The 18,629-nt window shown below is 35.5% G+C and overlaps 1 protein-coding gene across 46 annotated transcripts in view; it reads left to right on the top strand.

Annotated features, from left to right (window-relative positions):
- The window catches only part of SORBS2 (sorbin and SH3 domain containing 2), a 135,473-nt gene that overhangs the window by 63,812 nt on the left and 53,032 nt on the right, over window positions 1-18,629 (top strand). For 28 of the 46 annotated variants that reach the window (XM_032444458.1, XM_032444459.1, XM_032444465.1 and 25 more), the window contains 5 exons: window positions 976-1,025; window positions 7,109-7,201; window positions 9,401-9,427; window positions 10,378-10,499; window positions 11,486-12,103. In XM_032444458.1, coding sequence (XP_032300349.1) covers window positions 1,016-1,025; window positions 7,109-7,201; window positions 9,401-9,427; window positions 10,378-10,499; window positions 11,486-12,103 — 870 coding nt within the window. In that variant the 5' untranslated portion in view covers window positions 976-1,015. The remainder of the gene's footprint in view (window positions 1-975; window positions 1,026-7,108; window positions 7,202-9,400; window positions 9,428-10,377; window positions 10,500-11,485; window positions 12,104-18,629) is intronic. The other 18 variants (XM_032444468.1, XM_032444474.1, XM_032444473.1 and 15 more) reach the window with 5 other exon arrangements.

The raw sequence follows: 18,629 nt of genomic DNA, 5'->3' as shown, positions 1-18,629 counted from the left end.
TGTAAGAAGTTGGGGCTTTAAAAATATTCTGTTTCTGTTATGTAAGTCCAACATGTCAGTCATTGTTGTCAGTCAGCTCTTCTAGAAATTTTCAGATCATTTCCTGGTAGCTGCAGAATAGATAGAGTGTGATTTAAACTTCATTCATTGCCAGATAACTGTTTCCATATTATTAAAGTAGGCTGGGTTTTTCGTTTGTTAGTTTGTCCTTTGTTTTTTATCATACATTCTTTTATCAAAAACTGACTTTGGACAATTGCATCAGAGTTCAGAGTTTCTTCAAATACTTAAGCATGAAGTATTGCTTACCAGTAAGTTTTTCAAGCATCGTGGAATCTGGCTTCATTAGGAATACAAGAGAATATGGTAGTTTAATTGTCAGTTCAGAGATACAGGTAATTCCGTCCACCCATTGAGCCAAGCTTAAACTCTATTTTGGTGTTTTGTCACTGTTAAATAATCTTAAATATGTGTTTCTCACTCTGTGAGAAACTGTGTGTCTGTAGAAAAGTGTTAAAACACCAGATGAAAACAGACGTATCTCCTTCTTGGAAACTTTTGAGGAAAGATCTAATAGCTTTCATTGCTTCAAGAATATCTGACAAGGTCTTTGCTCTCTATCCTTCCTCATATGGAAGAGCGAATAAGCTTATTAGCAGCCTTTAAACATATTCTTGCACTGGTCTTCTTTGGTTTATAGTTTCAAGACCAAATATCAATCGCTGCTTTTTTACCCCTGAGCAAATGTTTACCAGAGAGATACTAAACACTTACAAATAGAGTAGCTTGTAATGGAAGCAACAGCTCATCTTTAACTTTGGAAGAACACACAGTGCCAATTTAATTAAAGCCACATTAAAATAGGACTGTTGTTTATATCACATTGATTCTCTACTTCCCTGAGAAGTCGTGCTGCCATTTTGTGCCACGTATTCATGTCTTGTGGAAATTAATAGATCACTCTATTCTTCACAGGAAACCCGAAGGCTTTTATAACAAATCCACCAGTGTCAAAATGAACACAGGTACGCTGCTTCTGTGAGATTTTTCTTTACTTGTATGTGTTGTTTAGAAGGATGAGAAGGTCCAACATTTATTTAAAAGTTCATGAGCAGATTATGTCTTAGTTGGTGATGAATCTAAACAAAACAAAGTATTTTAGTAGTGCATTTGCTTATATGCATTTCTATTCCATATATGAAATCTACATACTTGGTTTTGTATGCGTGGATATATATGGATATATAAAACATACATGCATGTTTAGCTTTCTGTGCTTATGTTACTTGTTTTAGTTTTGTATACATATGTTGGGATTTTTTGTTGTTGGTTTTTGTTTTGTTTTCTTTTGTTTGCAAAAGTATGTAATATTGGGACATAAAGGCTGTGGAAAATTGATGCTAAAGTATCACGTTTTCCTGACAGAAAGCACATGCCTTAAAAATGTTTAAGCCAATGACTCTCAGTTGAGGTGGGGTATTTTTTGGTTGTTCTGAACTGTTCTGCAGACTTGCAGGTAGTGGAGAGAGAGTAGCACGAAGTCTTGATAAGGATTTCATTTATGGAAATTTGTCTTACCATTTTGCATTTTTTTATGACTTCTTTCCTAAACATGTCAGTCTGTATAAAGAATGTAGTACTGAAGTACTGCTCACTACACAGAACTGTAATTTCAGAAGTAAGTCAGCTAAGCATCAGATGTTTGAGTGTGATTACACTGTGCACTGTAATCATATGGGTTAAAACATAATAGGTGTTATTTTATAGCTTCTACTTTTGAAAACTGTGGCTTGTGTCAGAGATGAAAATTACCAGTTTGTGTTACTGCAGCTCTGAAAGGTGGTTTTGTTCTGCGCTGTACTAAAATTTCTCAAGTTAGTCTAAAACTCTGAAGAGGAAAAGACATAAAGATTTTAATCATCTATATGTCTGAATGACATCTTTTGTGGATTGAGTCTTCTGATCACATAGGATACTTGAAAACCCACATAAGACCCAGGCATACTTGAAGTCTTGCATAGTTTCTTGAAGATAGCACACCTCTAAGCTGAACTGCAGTCTCTGTGCTCTTAAGTTGTGAAAACATTTTTCGTCTTGTGGATGTGCAAATTACAAGCTGTACTAAAAGGAGGTATTGGCCAAAAAAAATAAAGCATTTCATATTTAGTTCTATTGATTTATGTCACTTCTTGACTGTGACTCCATGAGTAGGACATGGAAGTGAACATCTTACACATCTGCTGGTGAAGCATTGGTTTACTAAGGAAGAGAGTGGCTGAGACTGAGGATGTCACCTGTCTTTGGGCAAAAAAGAAGGAATGCAGCGGTTCTTCTAATTTTTGCTATTTCACTGCTTTATAATAGAAATATGACAAAGTTGGAGGGTTTTGGTTACTGTGAATTTGTCATTCTTTTGTTTTAAAGTCAGATTGCTATTAATTACTTCAGCCGATATTCATTTCAGCTTTCAGCTTAGTGCAAGTAGTTGTTCAAATGACAAAGCAAAAAGAGACAGGTCTATGTGCAGCTTTAAAAAGCCGATGTACTGTTTGGACCGGGCTGCTCTAACCCAGCGTTCCCTGTGGCTGCAGGCTTGGCAGTCTGTCTCAGTGAACCCTGTAGAAGATATTTTTGTCCACAGAGAAAATGTTTTGAAGAGCTTTGGTTTTCATTACTCTACCATATATGGGAGGGATTTTTCAGTGCTTGATGTTGATTCTGTACCACATGTTAGGAAGAAATACTCAACAGCTAAAGGCAGTGAAATGTATTTGCAAACGCAAGGGCGTAGACATTGGATATAGAGAAGGTCTTAGAAGTACTGAGAGCACTTTAATTTGTAGTTGATTTTGTTGTTCTAATTTTGAAGTAATTTAATAAAAAAAATGTAGTCTAGTAGAATGCTTGCTTTTGTATTATCTTTTTAAGCCCAGCCTAAGCAGTCATCAACTGAATGATGTGTTAAACTGTATAGAAATGTTTTCATCAACAAGTCTTCAAGTATTGCAGATTTGGTGACCGTCATTATCTTGGAGAGGTATTTTGAGATACTAAGACATGGAAAATGTGAGCCACCAATGAAGTTCATTTCAGATTACATTACAGGATAAAAATGCTTGTTGCTTATATCAGGTGTGTGAGTGTGAAGTTGTTGAGGGAGAGGAAATTTCACTAAGAAATTATGAATGAACAGAAGCTAATACGTTAAAACAGATTCTTAGTGTCTATCCAAAAATGTTTTGGCTGTGTTTCACACAGATAATGCTCAATAAATACATCTAATTTTAAAGTTGTCTGTTTAAAATAAATGAGGCACATGAAGAGCAATCGAGAGTGAAAAAGTCTGCAGTCCTGGAAGCCCTCAAGTATTTTGTGATTGTTAAAATTATTAATGCAAGTCATCAAATAGACTAACATCTGATATTCTCTGAGAGATGAGAATAGAAATTCCTGGGTCCCCAGAGAGTTCCTGAATAGACTGTGAAGATGTTTTGGGACCACTAAAACAAATATACAGCTTGTTTGTTCAAATGTTCTCCTGCAACAATTTTAATTTTTTAAATCTTTTTCTGCTGTGGTTTAGCAGAATGAAAGAACTACATAATAGTAGATGCCCCTGAGTAGTTAGTGTTAGGTTCTGTAGTAATAGCTCAGCTTAGCACCAACAGAGGAGTGCAGGCAGATGACAGCAGGATAAATCCAACTGATTACTTACCAGGCTACTCCCAGCCACTTAACAGGAGCTGTCAGTAATATATATCTCCACAAGCCTAGACAAGTAAACAGGCAGTACCCCAAAACAAGAACTCTCGAGGAACAAGCACAATGTCTGGGTCCCTCTTAAGGCTCTGCCAGGACAGCCTCAGCCCTGGGGTCCAGGCTTGGAGCACATCAACATAAACCATCGGGAGCAGCACTCCAGGTCAGCTTCTGAAGTAAGGAGGGTTTGCTGCATAGGGTATCATAAGGTGCAGAGGAAGAGGCAGATGAGGACTTAAAATCCAGGACTTAAAATCCAGTTATTTGTGGAAAGAAAACAGATGGGAGGAAAGGGGAATAATGGAGAAAAGTGGAAAGGAAGAGGAGAAAGGATTTGTCAAAGCAAAAGGAACTGGGTGGTGAACTAATTAAAGAGAGCATGCAGAGCAAAACTGCGGAGTGTTATGCTACATATGCAAATATGCACCTACTTCTAGCTGTAGGGCAAGCTGTTCGTTGCTTCCTGTCATCGTGGCGCCCTTTCTTTTTCTCTCTTTAGAGATAAACATGCAACACTGGTCATAATTTTCAGGAGTTTATAGCTATGTGTTTTTTGCTTTAAAAGTTGCTAGAAGAGATGTCCCTCAGCAGATACTTCCTATCTCTGTTTTCTCCTCCTTTTCTGCAGTACCCACTAAAGATGCTGGTTTGTCTATTTGATATTAGTGTGGAGGGCTTGCAAACGAATATCTAGACATCAAGCACTGTTGGGCCTAATTTGAGCTGGACATTTTGGGCAGTGTTTTTGAATGCAAACTGTTGTCCAACTTCAAGTCTTTTTCTGTTTGCAGAACTGATTCAGGTTGGTTATGGTTAAACATTAAAACAATCCATAGGAGGCTATGGCTCTCAAACCGGAAGGATTTCTAATGTCAGAACTAGACTATATACATATGTGCACGCTTTTTTTTTTTTAATGCATGGAAACATTTTTTATAGATTACTTCCACATTTATTCACTGAATAGCAGGTGTGCAGTATTAATTACTTATAGACTGCAAGTGAAGTGAGACAGTTATTGTTAATTCAGTCTCTTGTGCTGTTCTGGAATTCTCTGTTCTCTAGACTTAGAGCTTTTTGGTGTGATTCAGACTTCAGGAATCAGTGTGAATACAGTTAGCATTTGCTGGAAATTTGGTGGAGTTATGAAAAAGGAGTATGGGCTGAAATAAGCTTCTCAAAGTTTAACACCATGCAGATAAATGAAGTAGTTTGAAATCTGGATCTTCTGTGGTAACACACAGATTTTTCTGATCCACATTCAGATGCCCTTGATTTATGGGAGCTTGGACTGGCCAAAAATGGGAAAATGAAATCTGAGAGACATAAATATGTACTTATCTGATCAAACACGAATGATTATGGACATGTTACACAACGGAAGGCAGTGTGTCTGTGTGGTTGTATCTCACCTGAGTGCAAAGCAAACCTCTGCCACTATTGTGTACGTATACTGAGAATGTTATAGCAGGTACAGATTTATGGGAGTGACTTCTGTATAGAGAGGTAAATCATGTATGCATATGCATATAGTCTATTGCAAAGCCTGTTTATCTATCCTGTGGGAAGCTGTCAAAACTTTTGCTATATAATGTGTCTACTAATACAAAACTGATTCTGTTCAGCTACATTAGAAATGGATTTGAAGCAGAATTTGTAGAAGTTATACTGATTAAATGTTTCTAGTTGGTATCCTCCTCCTTTTCTGCCACCTTAGCTTTTCTACGCTGAAAATAAAAATGTAGCTCTTGAAAAATACAAATAAAGCATTACTTTAAAGTAAAAAAATAAATAAATGTGGCAGCTTGTATTAACGATATAAATATGTTGTTGAAGTCTGCCAATATTCAGGTAAGAACAAAAAGTCAGTATCAGCAGATCATCAGATCTCCCTGGAATTATTTCCATTTTATGTCAGTGAGAAGAATAATATAAGAATGGAAAATGTGGTTTTTGTCACTATTGCCATGCTATGTTTATGTAAGCAAATTAAAACAAATTTAACAATAAGTTTTTGTTTCCCAAGTCTAGTACCAATAATTAGTAACAGTTAATGTAATGCATTAGGCTATTGCAGACTGAAATCATCTGACCTTTTGCCTCTGGATTTGGAGCTGGCAGTGGTTCTTTAAAACTGCTTACACCTGTGGCAGTGACTCAGATGTTTGTCTGCATTAACAACTGCTTAATGTGTATCCTTGCTATTTTGGGGGAATGCTAGAATGAGCAAAGGAGTACCTGCAGCTCACTTCTCTGGGAGATGGGTTTAAGATGAGTCAAATTACTGTTATAGGAAATCCTTTCCACTAATAGGTTGCAGGCCTGCCTTAAATATAATTTTATATAACTCCCTGTCACAGGACACATGCAAAAACATAGGGCCTATATCAAAGCTGTAGTACATCAGAAGTGATGGCCAAGATGAAACTTCAGTATTACCAAATACAAGAAATAATAATTATGTTGAAGAGCAGAAAAATATTCTGATTAAATATAGTCAGGAAGGATGTTTATTAACTTTTATAATTATGATGGAATTGCTAAAAGAGCACACTGTAGGAAAGCCACCAGCTTATAAAAACAAAGTGTCCCTAATGAGGGAATGACAGCCCCGAGTGAGGGAGGAAAGAAAAAAGAGGAGAGCCAGCTCTAGAAGCAAGGTTTTTCACTCTGCTAGTTGTTCAGACGTATTTTAGATTTCAGGTCTTTCCCTTGAAGTAGTTTTGTTCCAGGCATGCATGTGCTTCTCTTCCATTAAATTTAAAACGAACAAAAAAACCCAACCACAAAACAAACAAAAAGGAAAAAAAGAAGGAAATAAAACAGGGATGTTCCACTGAATCAAAGTAATGCATACCACCTTTAATGAGTTTGTTTCTTGTGTTTGGAGTGTCTGAGAGCTGTACAGAAGTACTTTGTCAGCTAATCAACGTAGGCTTGGTTTGATGAATGCTGCCTTTCTAATGCATACAGTGACATTATTTTTTTGTGCATATTATTGATTAATATTACTTTAGAATGCTTATTCCTTTATCTTGATTACTTGCTTTTTTTTTCAATTATTGGTTATAATTAAGCAGTCTTTTAGTCAAGGGAATGTATGTATGTCCACAGTGAATTAAGTATTAGGTGTTTGCTTTCTTATTTTGTGAGGTTTATTGTTTCTTAAAGCTTGTGAAATTTTATGTATTCTGCTAATCTGTGGAACTCACGAGTTTATGTGTACCTGCAACATTTTTCTAATTGCATGTCTATTTTCCTGTATGTTTGGCTATCTCACACTGTGATGCATTGCATGTGCTTGCTTCCTTTGTCTGGGGCTGGTGTCTGTATTGTTTTGTGCTTCCAGATAGCGGTGGGTGTGCTCGCAAACGTGCTGCAATGTCTGTCACATTAACAGCTGTGAAGAGGGTTCAGAGCTCTCCAAACCTACTGGCTTCAGGTATAACAACTAACAGTAAGATACTGCTCATGAATGGCTTTCTGTAGCATTACGTTTGTCTATGGTATCACTCTGCAAGGCGGGGAAAGGTAACCGTATTTTCTATTACACTGATAGGTATTTTCCTTAGTTCTACAATGCTGTTTATAAAGTAATTTTTATTTCTCTCTGCCTGTATTCAGTTGTCATTTATGGAAAAAGATGGAAAGACTTAGGTGGAAGCTTTTTTCTTTTAGGGGGGAGGGAGAGCAGGCAGGTCTCACATCTCCCATTGTTTTATAAAATAATACAGTATGAAAAGTGGATGTTTATTACAATTGGCTCTAGAACTGTTCCTAAAAGAGTCTGTATGCAATGGCACAATGATCATCAGAAGACAGAATAATTTAAATCATTTATAAAATGTTTTCCTAAAAATGTGTGGAATAATAAAACCATAGAGAGCACTCAGTAGGGAGAGCTGCTGCTTAGCATTCTTCTGTCTGATTTCACAAGATGAAATCTTAATGGGTGTCATCTGTCCAGGTTCAAAGGTGAATTAAGTAGTTGCAAGTATACTGTAAAGAATATCAACTGTTGTAGGCTAATTTAAATCAATATAAACATTAATTGTTCTCACTGAATATAATGCATAAAGTTCAGAGAGACAGAAAATAGTTGCCACGTAATGTCTTTGTTTTGTATGTTTTTTGTAATGTAAGGCTAATCTCCAGGAATAAGAATTCTGTTTGAATTTCTAAAAAAAAATAAAAATTTGGATACTGCTCTGTGTAAGTAAGGGTAGCAGATCAGTCATGGGGATTACTGCACTTATAATAATTCAAGAAAACATTACATTTCTATCTCTTAGCAGTCTTTCTAAGAATGTTTTATTTCAGCATGTACAAGCCTTGTAATGTGTTGTGCTATTACATGTAAAACTAGTGATGAGTGCTCTTAGTTCTGTAGTCCTACTGGGTTTGCTTGTTGTATGTTAAAATTATTTTCAGTTTGCTTGTAGAGGTAAAAATGTTAGTTTCTTTAGAGGGGAAAAAAAAAACTTTAATATCTCTAAGTAATCCATGAAAACATCAGAATTTCTGATCTACCCTGTGCTGGCAGTATGGATGTGTCCACTTCTGTGACTTGTTTTGAAGTTGTGAAGAAAGCTTCACACATCCTGCTGGGGGTAAAAAGAAATCCTGACAACCTGTAGATGTCTTTCTTGGCTTTGAAATAAAACTTTTCAGCTAATCTTTAAGGAATGCTATTTCTTCTGCTATCAAGATTTCAGATGGTAGTAGATCACAGTATTTACTGAAAGAAAAAATAAAGGCAGCAAATATGTATTATTTGCTGTCTTAAATAGCAGTGGTTAATAACTTTTAGCAGACTGTAGAACTTCTACAGTAAACATTAGTTATAAATAGTGTACTATTTTGAGGCATAATTAGTAAAGGAATTCACGTAACTGGGCAAAAGAACACCAATGTATTTTACAGTGTTTCTAAACTGTGTCATGAGGACAAAAAAAAACATTTACTAGAGAGGTTTATTCCTAATTTTCAAAACTATCTGTTTAGAGACTTACAAGTACTATTTGTTAAGCAAGATTTGTTTATACAATTGCAAATACTCCCATAAAGACACTTGGCCTTAATAGAAAGGAAATGAGGTGATGATCTGTTTATAAGAATTCATCCATTTAGATAGCTGAAGCTGTGAGGGACGGGTGGACCATAGCTGTTTTTTTTTCCCATAGGCAGCATTAGGAAGACTCGCAGATGCTATTTATTATTATAGGCAGTTTCTTTTGCTGACTGCATCTGTTACAGACAGTAAAAATTAATATATAGATGCATCATTCTCAATAAGTTCCTTAAAATAAAACCTTGTATTCATAATGATTGGTTACTGATTGGATCAGCAGCTTAATTATTTAATTAAACATGGTGTAGCAGTATGGATTAGAAGTTTTTCTGTTTTTCATGTCTGATCTCAACTTGTTCACTAGATCAGTATATTATGATGCTATTTAATTCAATAATTTTATCTGCAGAGTCATGGCAACTGACCATGATGAAAGCATATATATCTCTCTTAGCATCATTGAATACTGAGTCACACATAACTTAAAAAATGAACTGTGAGTTTAGCTGCACTTTAAGACTCTCCAAGCATTTACAACAGAAACTAACATTTGTTGTTTCTTGATTTTAGGATCTGATTCTCAGTCTCCAGATTCAGGTAAATAAAACAATATTTTTTATGAATCATTGTAATATCATGTAGCAGGATTAGATACAACAATCTTCCTTCCTTTGATTATTTCACCACTTCGTACATGTAGTATTTTTAAGGAAAGTACCATTACATTTGTGATAATAATTACAGTTGGTTGAGACCTCAAATTAAGGTCTTGCTTGGGAAGCAGTATTTCCTATAACAGTATATGTTGTCAGAAAATGAGTTACGTGGGAGCAAACATACTGCTAATTTGTCACCTTCAGCTTCAGTGGCACTTGTAATCCTAAGTAAGAGACTAAAAATGAAATAACAAGTTCCACCCACCCCACTTAGCAGCCTGCTCACACAAGGTGTTACTTTTCCCAGCCTCTTTCTTCAATATTTTGTCTTCAGATCTGTTACTTGTAGAGACAGTGTAGTATCTTCCACTGTATTTGGACAGAGTCCTGAGGGATGTTTAGCTCTGATAATAAAGACAAAATATGCTTTAGAAAATTGAGGTGTTGTTCAGATTTGAAAAGAAGATTGGAGCAAATGATCAGGTAGTGACTTTTTTGAGCTGGGATGTTTTTTGAAATCTAGCTGAGAAGATCAAGAACCTAACTTGAACGAGTATTTCAGTCTGCTTTATACAAAAGGTAAACAACCAGGATCTCAAAGGGACTCCTAAGCTGAAGATCTACAGTATATAAGAACATCATAGGGAGCTAACAAACTACTACGAACAGTATTAATATAAACAAGATATACAAATTTGCAAAGTTACAGCTTTAGCCCTATTCTTAAAATATCCATGGAGATAGTAGCAGCAGTGTCAGTTGTGTAAATAAGAAATATTTCCCTGTTTGCTTAAAAGTTGGATTGTTGTTGTGATGATTGCAGTATGTAGACCTAGTCATCATTTAAAAAAAAAAAAAAAAAAAAAAGTGATTATTTTTTCCTTACAAAAGCTTGGAGATCTTACGATGGAAGCAGAGAGACACTGAATGGAGACATTAGCAGTTCATCTCTTACAGCAAAAGGTTTTAGAAGTGTGCGGCCAAACCTACAGGACAAAAAATCACCAACTCAGGTAAAACTGAACATACCAGTTTTCATTCTTTAGCATTTGTGTGTTTGTTATTCTGGGCTGGACACCGTATATAGATGGGATCATCTTCCAGATAGTGTGAATCACCTGTGGTCGTTGCAAACATTTTACTGTGTAAATAAGGTATACTCTCCACAGGATGCATTTATTACCAGCAATTGCTTTGAATGAACAAGACAGCTAAATATATATACATGTTTGTTTGCAATATAATATATATACATATATATTTGTATGTATATATATATATGTCGTACACAAATAAAATCTTCCTAGGAGTATTCCCATACTTCAAGTAATACAATAGCACCAATAACATTTTTACACTAAAAAAAAAAATAAAAATATGTATGTATAATGCACTGGTTATCAAGATAATGGAGGATAAAGATTTTATTAATTATAAGATAATATTTCTGCTTCTTTTGAAGAACAACATGGTTAGAAGGCACTTAATATGCAAACACATTAATCTGTTCAAAAAAGAGCCAACAAACCAATGTCAGTTCTGTTTTTGTTACTATTTTAACTCAGAGCTTTAAGAGGCTCTGTGTGTTGTATTTTTGTGCATTACCTGTGAATAATAGGTTGTCATCTAAAATTGTGTAGTACATTTTGGAAAGTATCATGAAGAGTTCCACAGTTTTAATTTTTATTCAGTGTAATAATTGTGATTTTTAAAGAAAATAAAGGCTCTTTTCTGGAGTCTGATTCCAGTTTATTCTGAGCAAATGGAACATCTAATTTTCTAAATACAAACTGTTAAGCCCTCTACAGAAAAAAATGGTGGGAACCTGAGTTGTTCTGTTTTCCATTGTATTGAACAATCTTGAGTAAAAGCCATAGGTCTTAGTTTCTTTATTTAATGATAGAATTCAAACTACAGTGTATCTCCTGCTAACATTTACTTTCTTTCTGTTTTTTCTTCAATGTTATTTTGCTGTGTGTGGATGATTTTGGCAAATAAGGCACCTCTGCCACCCCCTAGAAAAGAAAGCTTTCAGAAAGCAAGAGTAACTAATCACAAGAATGGAATTAATCTCCAGACAGTAACAACTGAGCCAGCTAAACACCTTCCTACAGATACTGGCTATTTTGCTAACGAGAAGTCTGCCCAGAAGATGATGTCTTCTCAGACATCTAACACAAATGTGTCCTATGTACAAACAATCACTAGCCCACTGACCACTATCTCCAGTGTAGGCACAAGCACAATAGCTGGAATTAGTGCTACTCTCCATCAAGGCCAAATACAGCAGTCTCAAAAGCGGAGGGTATCTACCCTTAAATTAACCCGGACACATGACACAGCAACTAGTGTTCAATGTAATATCCAGCAACAGCTCAAGCCTGATGAAGTGCCAATATTTTCACAAAGGCCTGTCTCACCTGCCTGTAACCCCATGTCTGAGATACACGCAGCATCTCTTTCCATTCAGATAGCTCCCATCCCTGACAACAATGCAGAGCCTGAAACCCAAGAACATCCACCTAGTATTTCTCCAGACACTTCAAAGATGTCTTCAAAGGATGTGGGACAAAAGTCTACAGTTCTTCCTTCTTCACAGGCTGCAGAATGCCATGTGGTATATTTAATTTTTCCATCTTTTATTTTAGATCATTCATGAATCACTTAACTCTCTTTAGTTGTACTTACGTTATCGAAGTTAGACCTTCTGTTTTCTGGGTAAAACTACCTGTCACATGTGTCAAACTAGAACTGAACTTGCAGTTTTTGGAAGGATATTGTACCAAGAAAAATAATAATAATAACAATTAAAAAAAGAAAAAACAAAACTAAATGCAACTAAGCTGGAAAGTAGACTTCCTTGTTCCTCTGTGAGCACTTTATGGAGTGCAAATGCACAATAGAAAGTTAGTGAATTGTAGGTTGAGAGGTTGTATTAAAGTGCTGTGTTGTCATAGGTGCTGTAGAAAGATAACATATGGGTAGGAAATGATGGCTGTTGTTTTTTTCTGCAAATGCAGCTCTGGCAGTTTCTTATGCCCACCACAGAATAATTTTTGAAGTGTTTTCAGCAGGGTAGTCCTCGCTGTCGTCTAAGTGTCCTGTGCAATAGCTCTTCTTAAAGAAAATTGATTGATTAAGTCTCTTAAGTCAACCACCGCTACACTACAAGGCAAGGCATTTCTAAGTCCTGTTTCCTGCGAACCCTTTGCCTACTGAGATGAAAATTCTATACTCATCTCATCCAAGAGAAATGTGGATATTGAGAATGTAGTATAGGAAGAACAAGCGAGCAATCTCACAGAAGCAATTCTACCTTGTGTATAAGGAGATGCTATCAGGCATTGTAGTAAGTGATAATAGAAAGATTGCTTTCATGTACATGTGAAATAATCTTTTTTTTAGTTGTTGTTTTTAATCACCTGTGGGAGAGAGCCCAGGTTTCTCTTGTGAATGTATTCTGCTATGCACCAGTGATACAAATTATGGCAAGCAGCTTGTATGGTTCTTGTCTGTTATTGTTTGTTACCTAAGAGACTCAAGTTTTTAAAATATCTCTAGTAATACTGGTATATACTGAGGAAAAAATATATATATTCAAAAATTTTAATCACATCTGCAGCAGTTGACGGACAGCACTTATCTTTATTTCTTGGTTACACTCCTCTTAGAGTAGCTAGATCAGGTGCAGTACTAGGGAGGGAAGGATTAGTAGCATTTTTTGATGAACAGTTATAAAAAGTGTAAGAGTATTAAAAAATAAGTTCCCGTGATTGGTGGTTGCAGTGGATAAGAGTCATTCTTGGCTACCGAGGAACTACGACCTATACTGATAGATTGCCATGTGGTCCAAGGGGCCAGATAGGTAGGTCTTAGAAAGGATGGCAAAAGCTTCCTAGGGACTAGAAGAGTTAGCAGGATTTATTTCCATTCTGATAGTTAATAAATCAGGTAAAATAGGCCTGGAAGCAATAATACAGAAGTACATACTTGTTGAAAAAAAAGAAACAAAGAAAAAGAAAAATCGATGGATAAACATCCATTTCTTCTCTGCATTACCTAACATGTTAAGATTTTTTTAAAAGTTTATTACCAGTGTACTAGATTATATGAGTTTGAAAACCCTTCAGATAGTGGTAGGGATTGCTGTAGGTCTAAGCATATCTGCTTCATGGATTTGTCTGAGCCAGGATCCCATCACAGCATATTTGTGTTTGTCACGTTTTACCAAAATCAGTCTGTCTACTTTGAAGTAACGTGGCATAGTCATGCAAACTCAAAGTCTATTGACACTCCTGTAAGTGTAAACTCAGTAATTACATCTGGTTCTTTCAGAGCATCACGCTCAACGAGGTCTTCACTGTGGAAGCCAGAAGTTTCTGCGTTAGTTGTAGAATAGTTGAACAATTTGTAATGTATCAATTTTCTTCTTCAAGTCAAAAGTTCAAGCAAAGTTCTGTGAAAATATTTGTCAACAATTTGCAATGCTGTTTTTGAATTAACTATCCCATGGGAGCACACAAGACCTGTAGTGAAATTGGTCCTTCTTGAGAGTAGAGTTAAAACTATTGTTAATAGAACAGTTTTGAAATATGCATTATTTAGAGTACTTAAGGAAAAGCACGTTGCTTCACCCTTGAAAAGAGCCAATTCACTACTTAGTGTTTTCTGTGAAGGAGACTGAGTCTATTCAAGACTCACGATAAAGAAATCATGTCAGAAACAGAAAGGTTGAGCACGATCTTTTTGTGGTAGTTGGTATAGGCCCAAAAATTATAGGACTCAAGCTTTCAAGCCTTTGAAAATACAGGCATTGAGAGAAACCATCAGACAGTGGAACAGATGTTGGTATGGCCAGTGTAACCTGAGCATTTGTATGTTTTCTCTTAAAAATAGTCGTTTATCCCGTTAGCAATCAGGTCCTTCATATATTCTCAAATAAATCAGCTTCTCTCATGCAAAAGTGGTATTGCAACAGCTAACGCTTGTTAGAAGAAACATCTTTTTTAACATCCAAAGTAATACTCAAACTGTAATGATCTGAATGATCATAAATAAGTTATCTCATAGCATTTGTATTAGAATTTTGAAGCCAAAATGCAATTTGCAATTCTTTTTATTTTAGAATTTATTTTTGTTCCACAATGGGCTGACAAAAGTCAAAAGTAGTTGTGACTTGTTTAACAATTCTACACTTATTTCCCTGCATTTTCAGTGTGTGGGAAGAATGATCAGAAGTTTGTTATCTGGGGTTCTTTGAATAAAATAACAAACACTTGATCTGATCACAGAGATCATCAAGGGACATAGCCTTTCATGCTGCATCCATTTATTGTTCTCTTGCCTGCAAAATTCAGCTGACATTATCCATGATGTTCAACACTGAAATATACATACCAATGTTTAGAATTTATTTACCATATAGGATCAAAACATGAAGCCAGTGGATTCTTGTAATGAAAGTATGTGGGTAGCAATGTGTGTATGGCACATGTAAATCTATATGGTCGCACCAAAGTACACAAAGCCTCAGCCAACTGTAAAAGTGAGAGAGCCTATACAGTTCAATAAGTTCACTGACAACAATTTTTCATTAAGCTTTAATTTTGCTTGTTATGTCTGTTCTTCTGTTTGCGTTTCCTTTCATCTACTGGAACTTCAGGAGCAAGCAGAAGTGTGGTATGACTCACCAAGTGACATTTTACAAACACTCCTACTTAGAGAGGGGTTAAACCCCTTAAAAGCATATGTGAAAAGAGAAGTATTCAAATTACTCTGTATAGTTGTGGGTTGTTTTTTTGTTGTCATCACTTAACATTGCTTAAAACTTCATGAGATCCTGCCACTCTGTGCTTTATTGCAAATGTGAGAGAAATATCCTGATCTCTTTCAACAGATAAATTAGTGCTTGTTAATATTAAACAATGTAAGTTTCATTATCCAGATTTCTAATAAGCAAAGATTTTTAACTGATGAAGTACTTTGAGCTGCTGCTTCTGATGTAAACACCTTGTATTTTTAATCTTTATTTTGTGCCCGTGTTCATGAGTGCTATTTTGCTCTAGATACTGCTCTCTAAAACTGAGGATGCAAAACATTTGTCCTGAATTTTTGAGTTCTACAGATGATCAGAGTCTTAGTTTTGCACCACTGTCAGGGATGAGTAAAGGCTAAATGCTTATGGAAGTGTTTATTTGGCCAGCCCCATAGCTGTAGATAATGAATCTATGAAGATAAGCCTATTTTTAATGAAAAGCTTTATCTAATACAGATACTGTTTGCTAGTTGTTGATGTATGATGAGTATTGTTGAGGATGAGGAGACAGGTTTCAATGTTTTAGAGACAGATGGCAAGCAAAGAAAAACAAGCCTTTAATTTTCCTTTTCACTTCTGCAAAACTGTTTTGCACAAGGGCTGAATCACCTCCATACACTGAGTTTAGAATAAGATAATTAGTTAGTAAAAGTGGACACAGGAACGTAACTTGCAGCATCAGTATTGAGATTTTTGACATCATCTTTTGCCTATAAGAAATAGAGGTATTTTTACCCATTTGTGCAAGTGTATGGGTGTAATTTGAACGTTGATTACTAAACTCTGCTATACATTAACAAAATGAATTTATTCACTCATCCTCCTTATCTATGTCTTGATTGTTGAAGCAAGGCCAGTGCTTTGGTGTCATTAGTAACCTTGCACTAGTCCGCAAATCTCAAATTTAAATGACAGATGATTGGTTATGAAGTTTATAGTAGGGCCATCTGTCTACTTTATGTGAATTGGTTGGAAACTGAAAGCTTCAGGCCTGACATTCTAGTAATTGATGGAAGGTAAATGTTCCTGAGGACCACTGAAAGCTCTGCTTGAGGCCTTCAATTCACTTCAAGACTGTGTTAATATTTATTTCTCAAGTGTTGCTCCATAGCCCAAGTGAATTAAGTAGTCTAATTTTTCATTGTTCTAATTGATCAAATGAATTCTTTGGCCATTAAACCACCTGACTTCTTCTACCATTTCTTGGGCTATGAAAATAACAAACCTAAACTGGATTGAACTGGTAATAAAAGATTATTTTTTTCAAATGCATTCAGCCTTGTCTTTCTCATGTTCTTCACAGTGATGAGGAATATGGATTTAGTAGTAGCTAAAGGTATCTGTTATTTAGTGTTTACCAACACTCCATGTTGAGAGAGATTAAGTTTTTTATTGTTTTGTTATTTGTTTTGTGGGGTGTTTTTTTTATACTGTTGTTTTCAGTCACCATTTCATCCGCTCTGCCCCAGAATGATGATTATATCTATGACAGAACTCTGGAATCAGTCAGAATATTCAAGTTACTCTACAAGCTGACAATCTTCATTCTGGGAACCAATATCTGGAATTACTGTATTCCTTCCACCTATGCTATATTCTTTTTAAGAATGAGTCTCAATGAAATCAGCTATAATTTGCCAAGAACAATTTTTAACAGTTCAGTTTCACTTGCTCTCTGGATGCACCCTGAATATCTTTCCTCGTGTTGTCCATCCCTACTTCTCTCAAGCATGCAGGAAATCATCTGTTTGAAGCCAGAAAGCTTACTAGGTTTTTTGAGTATGCACTGTCACTTTTTGTTTTAGGAGGTCAGTGAGCAACTTAGATATTTTAGCTCAGTGATATGCATTTTTTTCTCTGGGGATGCTGAGAGGACATTATGTCAAGAACTTCAGTTTCATGCTGGCTCATTGTCTCCTAGTTCATGTCTTTTGCTGGAGATACTGAACTGTGACTTGGATGATGAAATCCATAATGAAGCATAGTTTTGTTTACCCTTTATGTGTTCAATGGTTTGGTGAAATTACTGTTGGTTATATGAGTACGTAAATGCAGAGAACTTAAGCTCCTGATAATTTTGCTGTATACGCAGCTGTTTTGCATGTGTATATGATTGGTTTTGGTGATAATTTAATAGTGTTCTGTTGTTCTTTTGAAGTTTCCAGTGGCAAATTAGTTTTTCTAATAATAGTATTTCCTTTTACAGTCATCCACTCAATAATTGATTTTTCTGAATAAGATAATATTCAGACTTAACGTATGGATTATCTTTTTTACTATTTATATATATATATATTTTTAATTCTGTAGATTTCAGTAATTGCTGTGAATAAGATTTAAATTTTAGACTGTTCAACTACAGGCTTTTGTTTCTTACTGTTTTAACTACAAATCTGGCCAGCAAGTTCTGGCCATCTTGTAGATCCAGTAACACCAAACCTTTTGAAAGAAGTGATGGGTGTCTCTTAAATATGCTTCAAATTCATTTCTGAAACACTCATAGTAGGACCATAGGAATAGCCCTACTGACCTCAGTAAGATTATTTCTGTAATTTTTAATTGATCTCAGCAAAAATTATGGAACTGGATCCCAACTTATCCCTTATAAGTAGCATAATCTGAATTACATTCCAAGTCTCCTATAAGGGTTTTAAAATATAGTTTCAGATTTTGGATTAAAATGTCAAAATGGCATTTTAATCTGATGACTTAAAACATTTTCAAATGACTAAAGACATCTGCATATGTCAAGCACAGAAAAGAAAAAAACCAACAACCACCAACATGTTATCAGTAACAATATTGGTGAGTAAATGTTGCTTTTTAAAGTAGTAATTGCTGTATATGGCATCTCAGTGCCCTCTGTTTTAAATAAATAAAAATCCAAAACATTCTTTCACTGCAACTATTCCAGAACCTGTCAGCTCTGTGCTGAAGTATGCAGCATTTTGATATATTTCAGAAACTGATAGAAAGTTTGTGGCTGATACGTAGTATAGAAAACATTGTACAGCTATGAGAGGTCGGGTAACAATATGCTTTTCTTGGAATTTAAATTCAAAAACAAGTTACAGATCCAAAAAGCCAAGTTTGGGGAAGTTTTTATCACAGTGTCTTGTGACTGATATGAAATATCAGAATATAAATTTCATAATGTGGTAATTCTCAGAAGCACCCTCATGAGGATATTCCCAAATTCTTTTAAGGAACAATGCTGAAGCCAGCTAGGTAGTGTGTTTTGTTTAACTGTTAAATCATCCCTGTCCTGTATTTGTGTTCCCAACCCTTGTTCTTCCTCATATTTATATCAAATACCCTAACAATCCTG

Source organism: Coturnix japonica, chromosome 4 (genome assembly GCF_001577835.2).
Source record: "Coturnix japonica isolate 7356 chromosome 4, Coturnix japonica 2.1, whole genome shotgun sequence".
NCBI classification, from domain to species: domain Eukaryota; kingdom Metazoa; phylum Chordata; class Aves; order Galliformes; family Phasianidae; genus Coturnix; species Coturnix japonica.
This window is presented reverse-complemented; position numbering and strand designations above follow the sequence as displayed.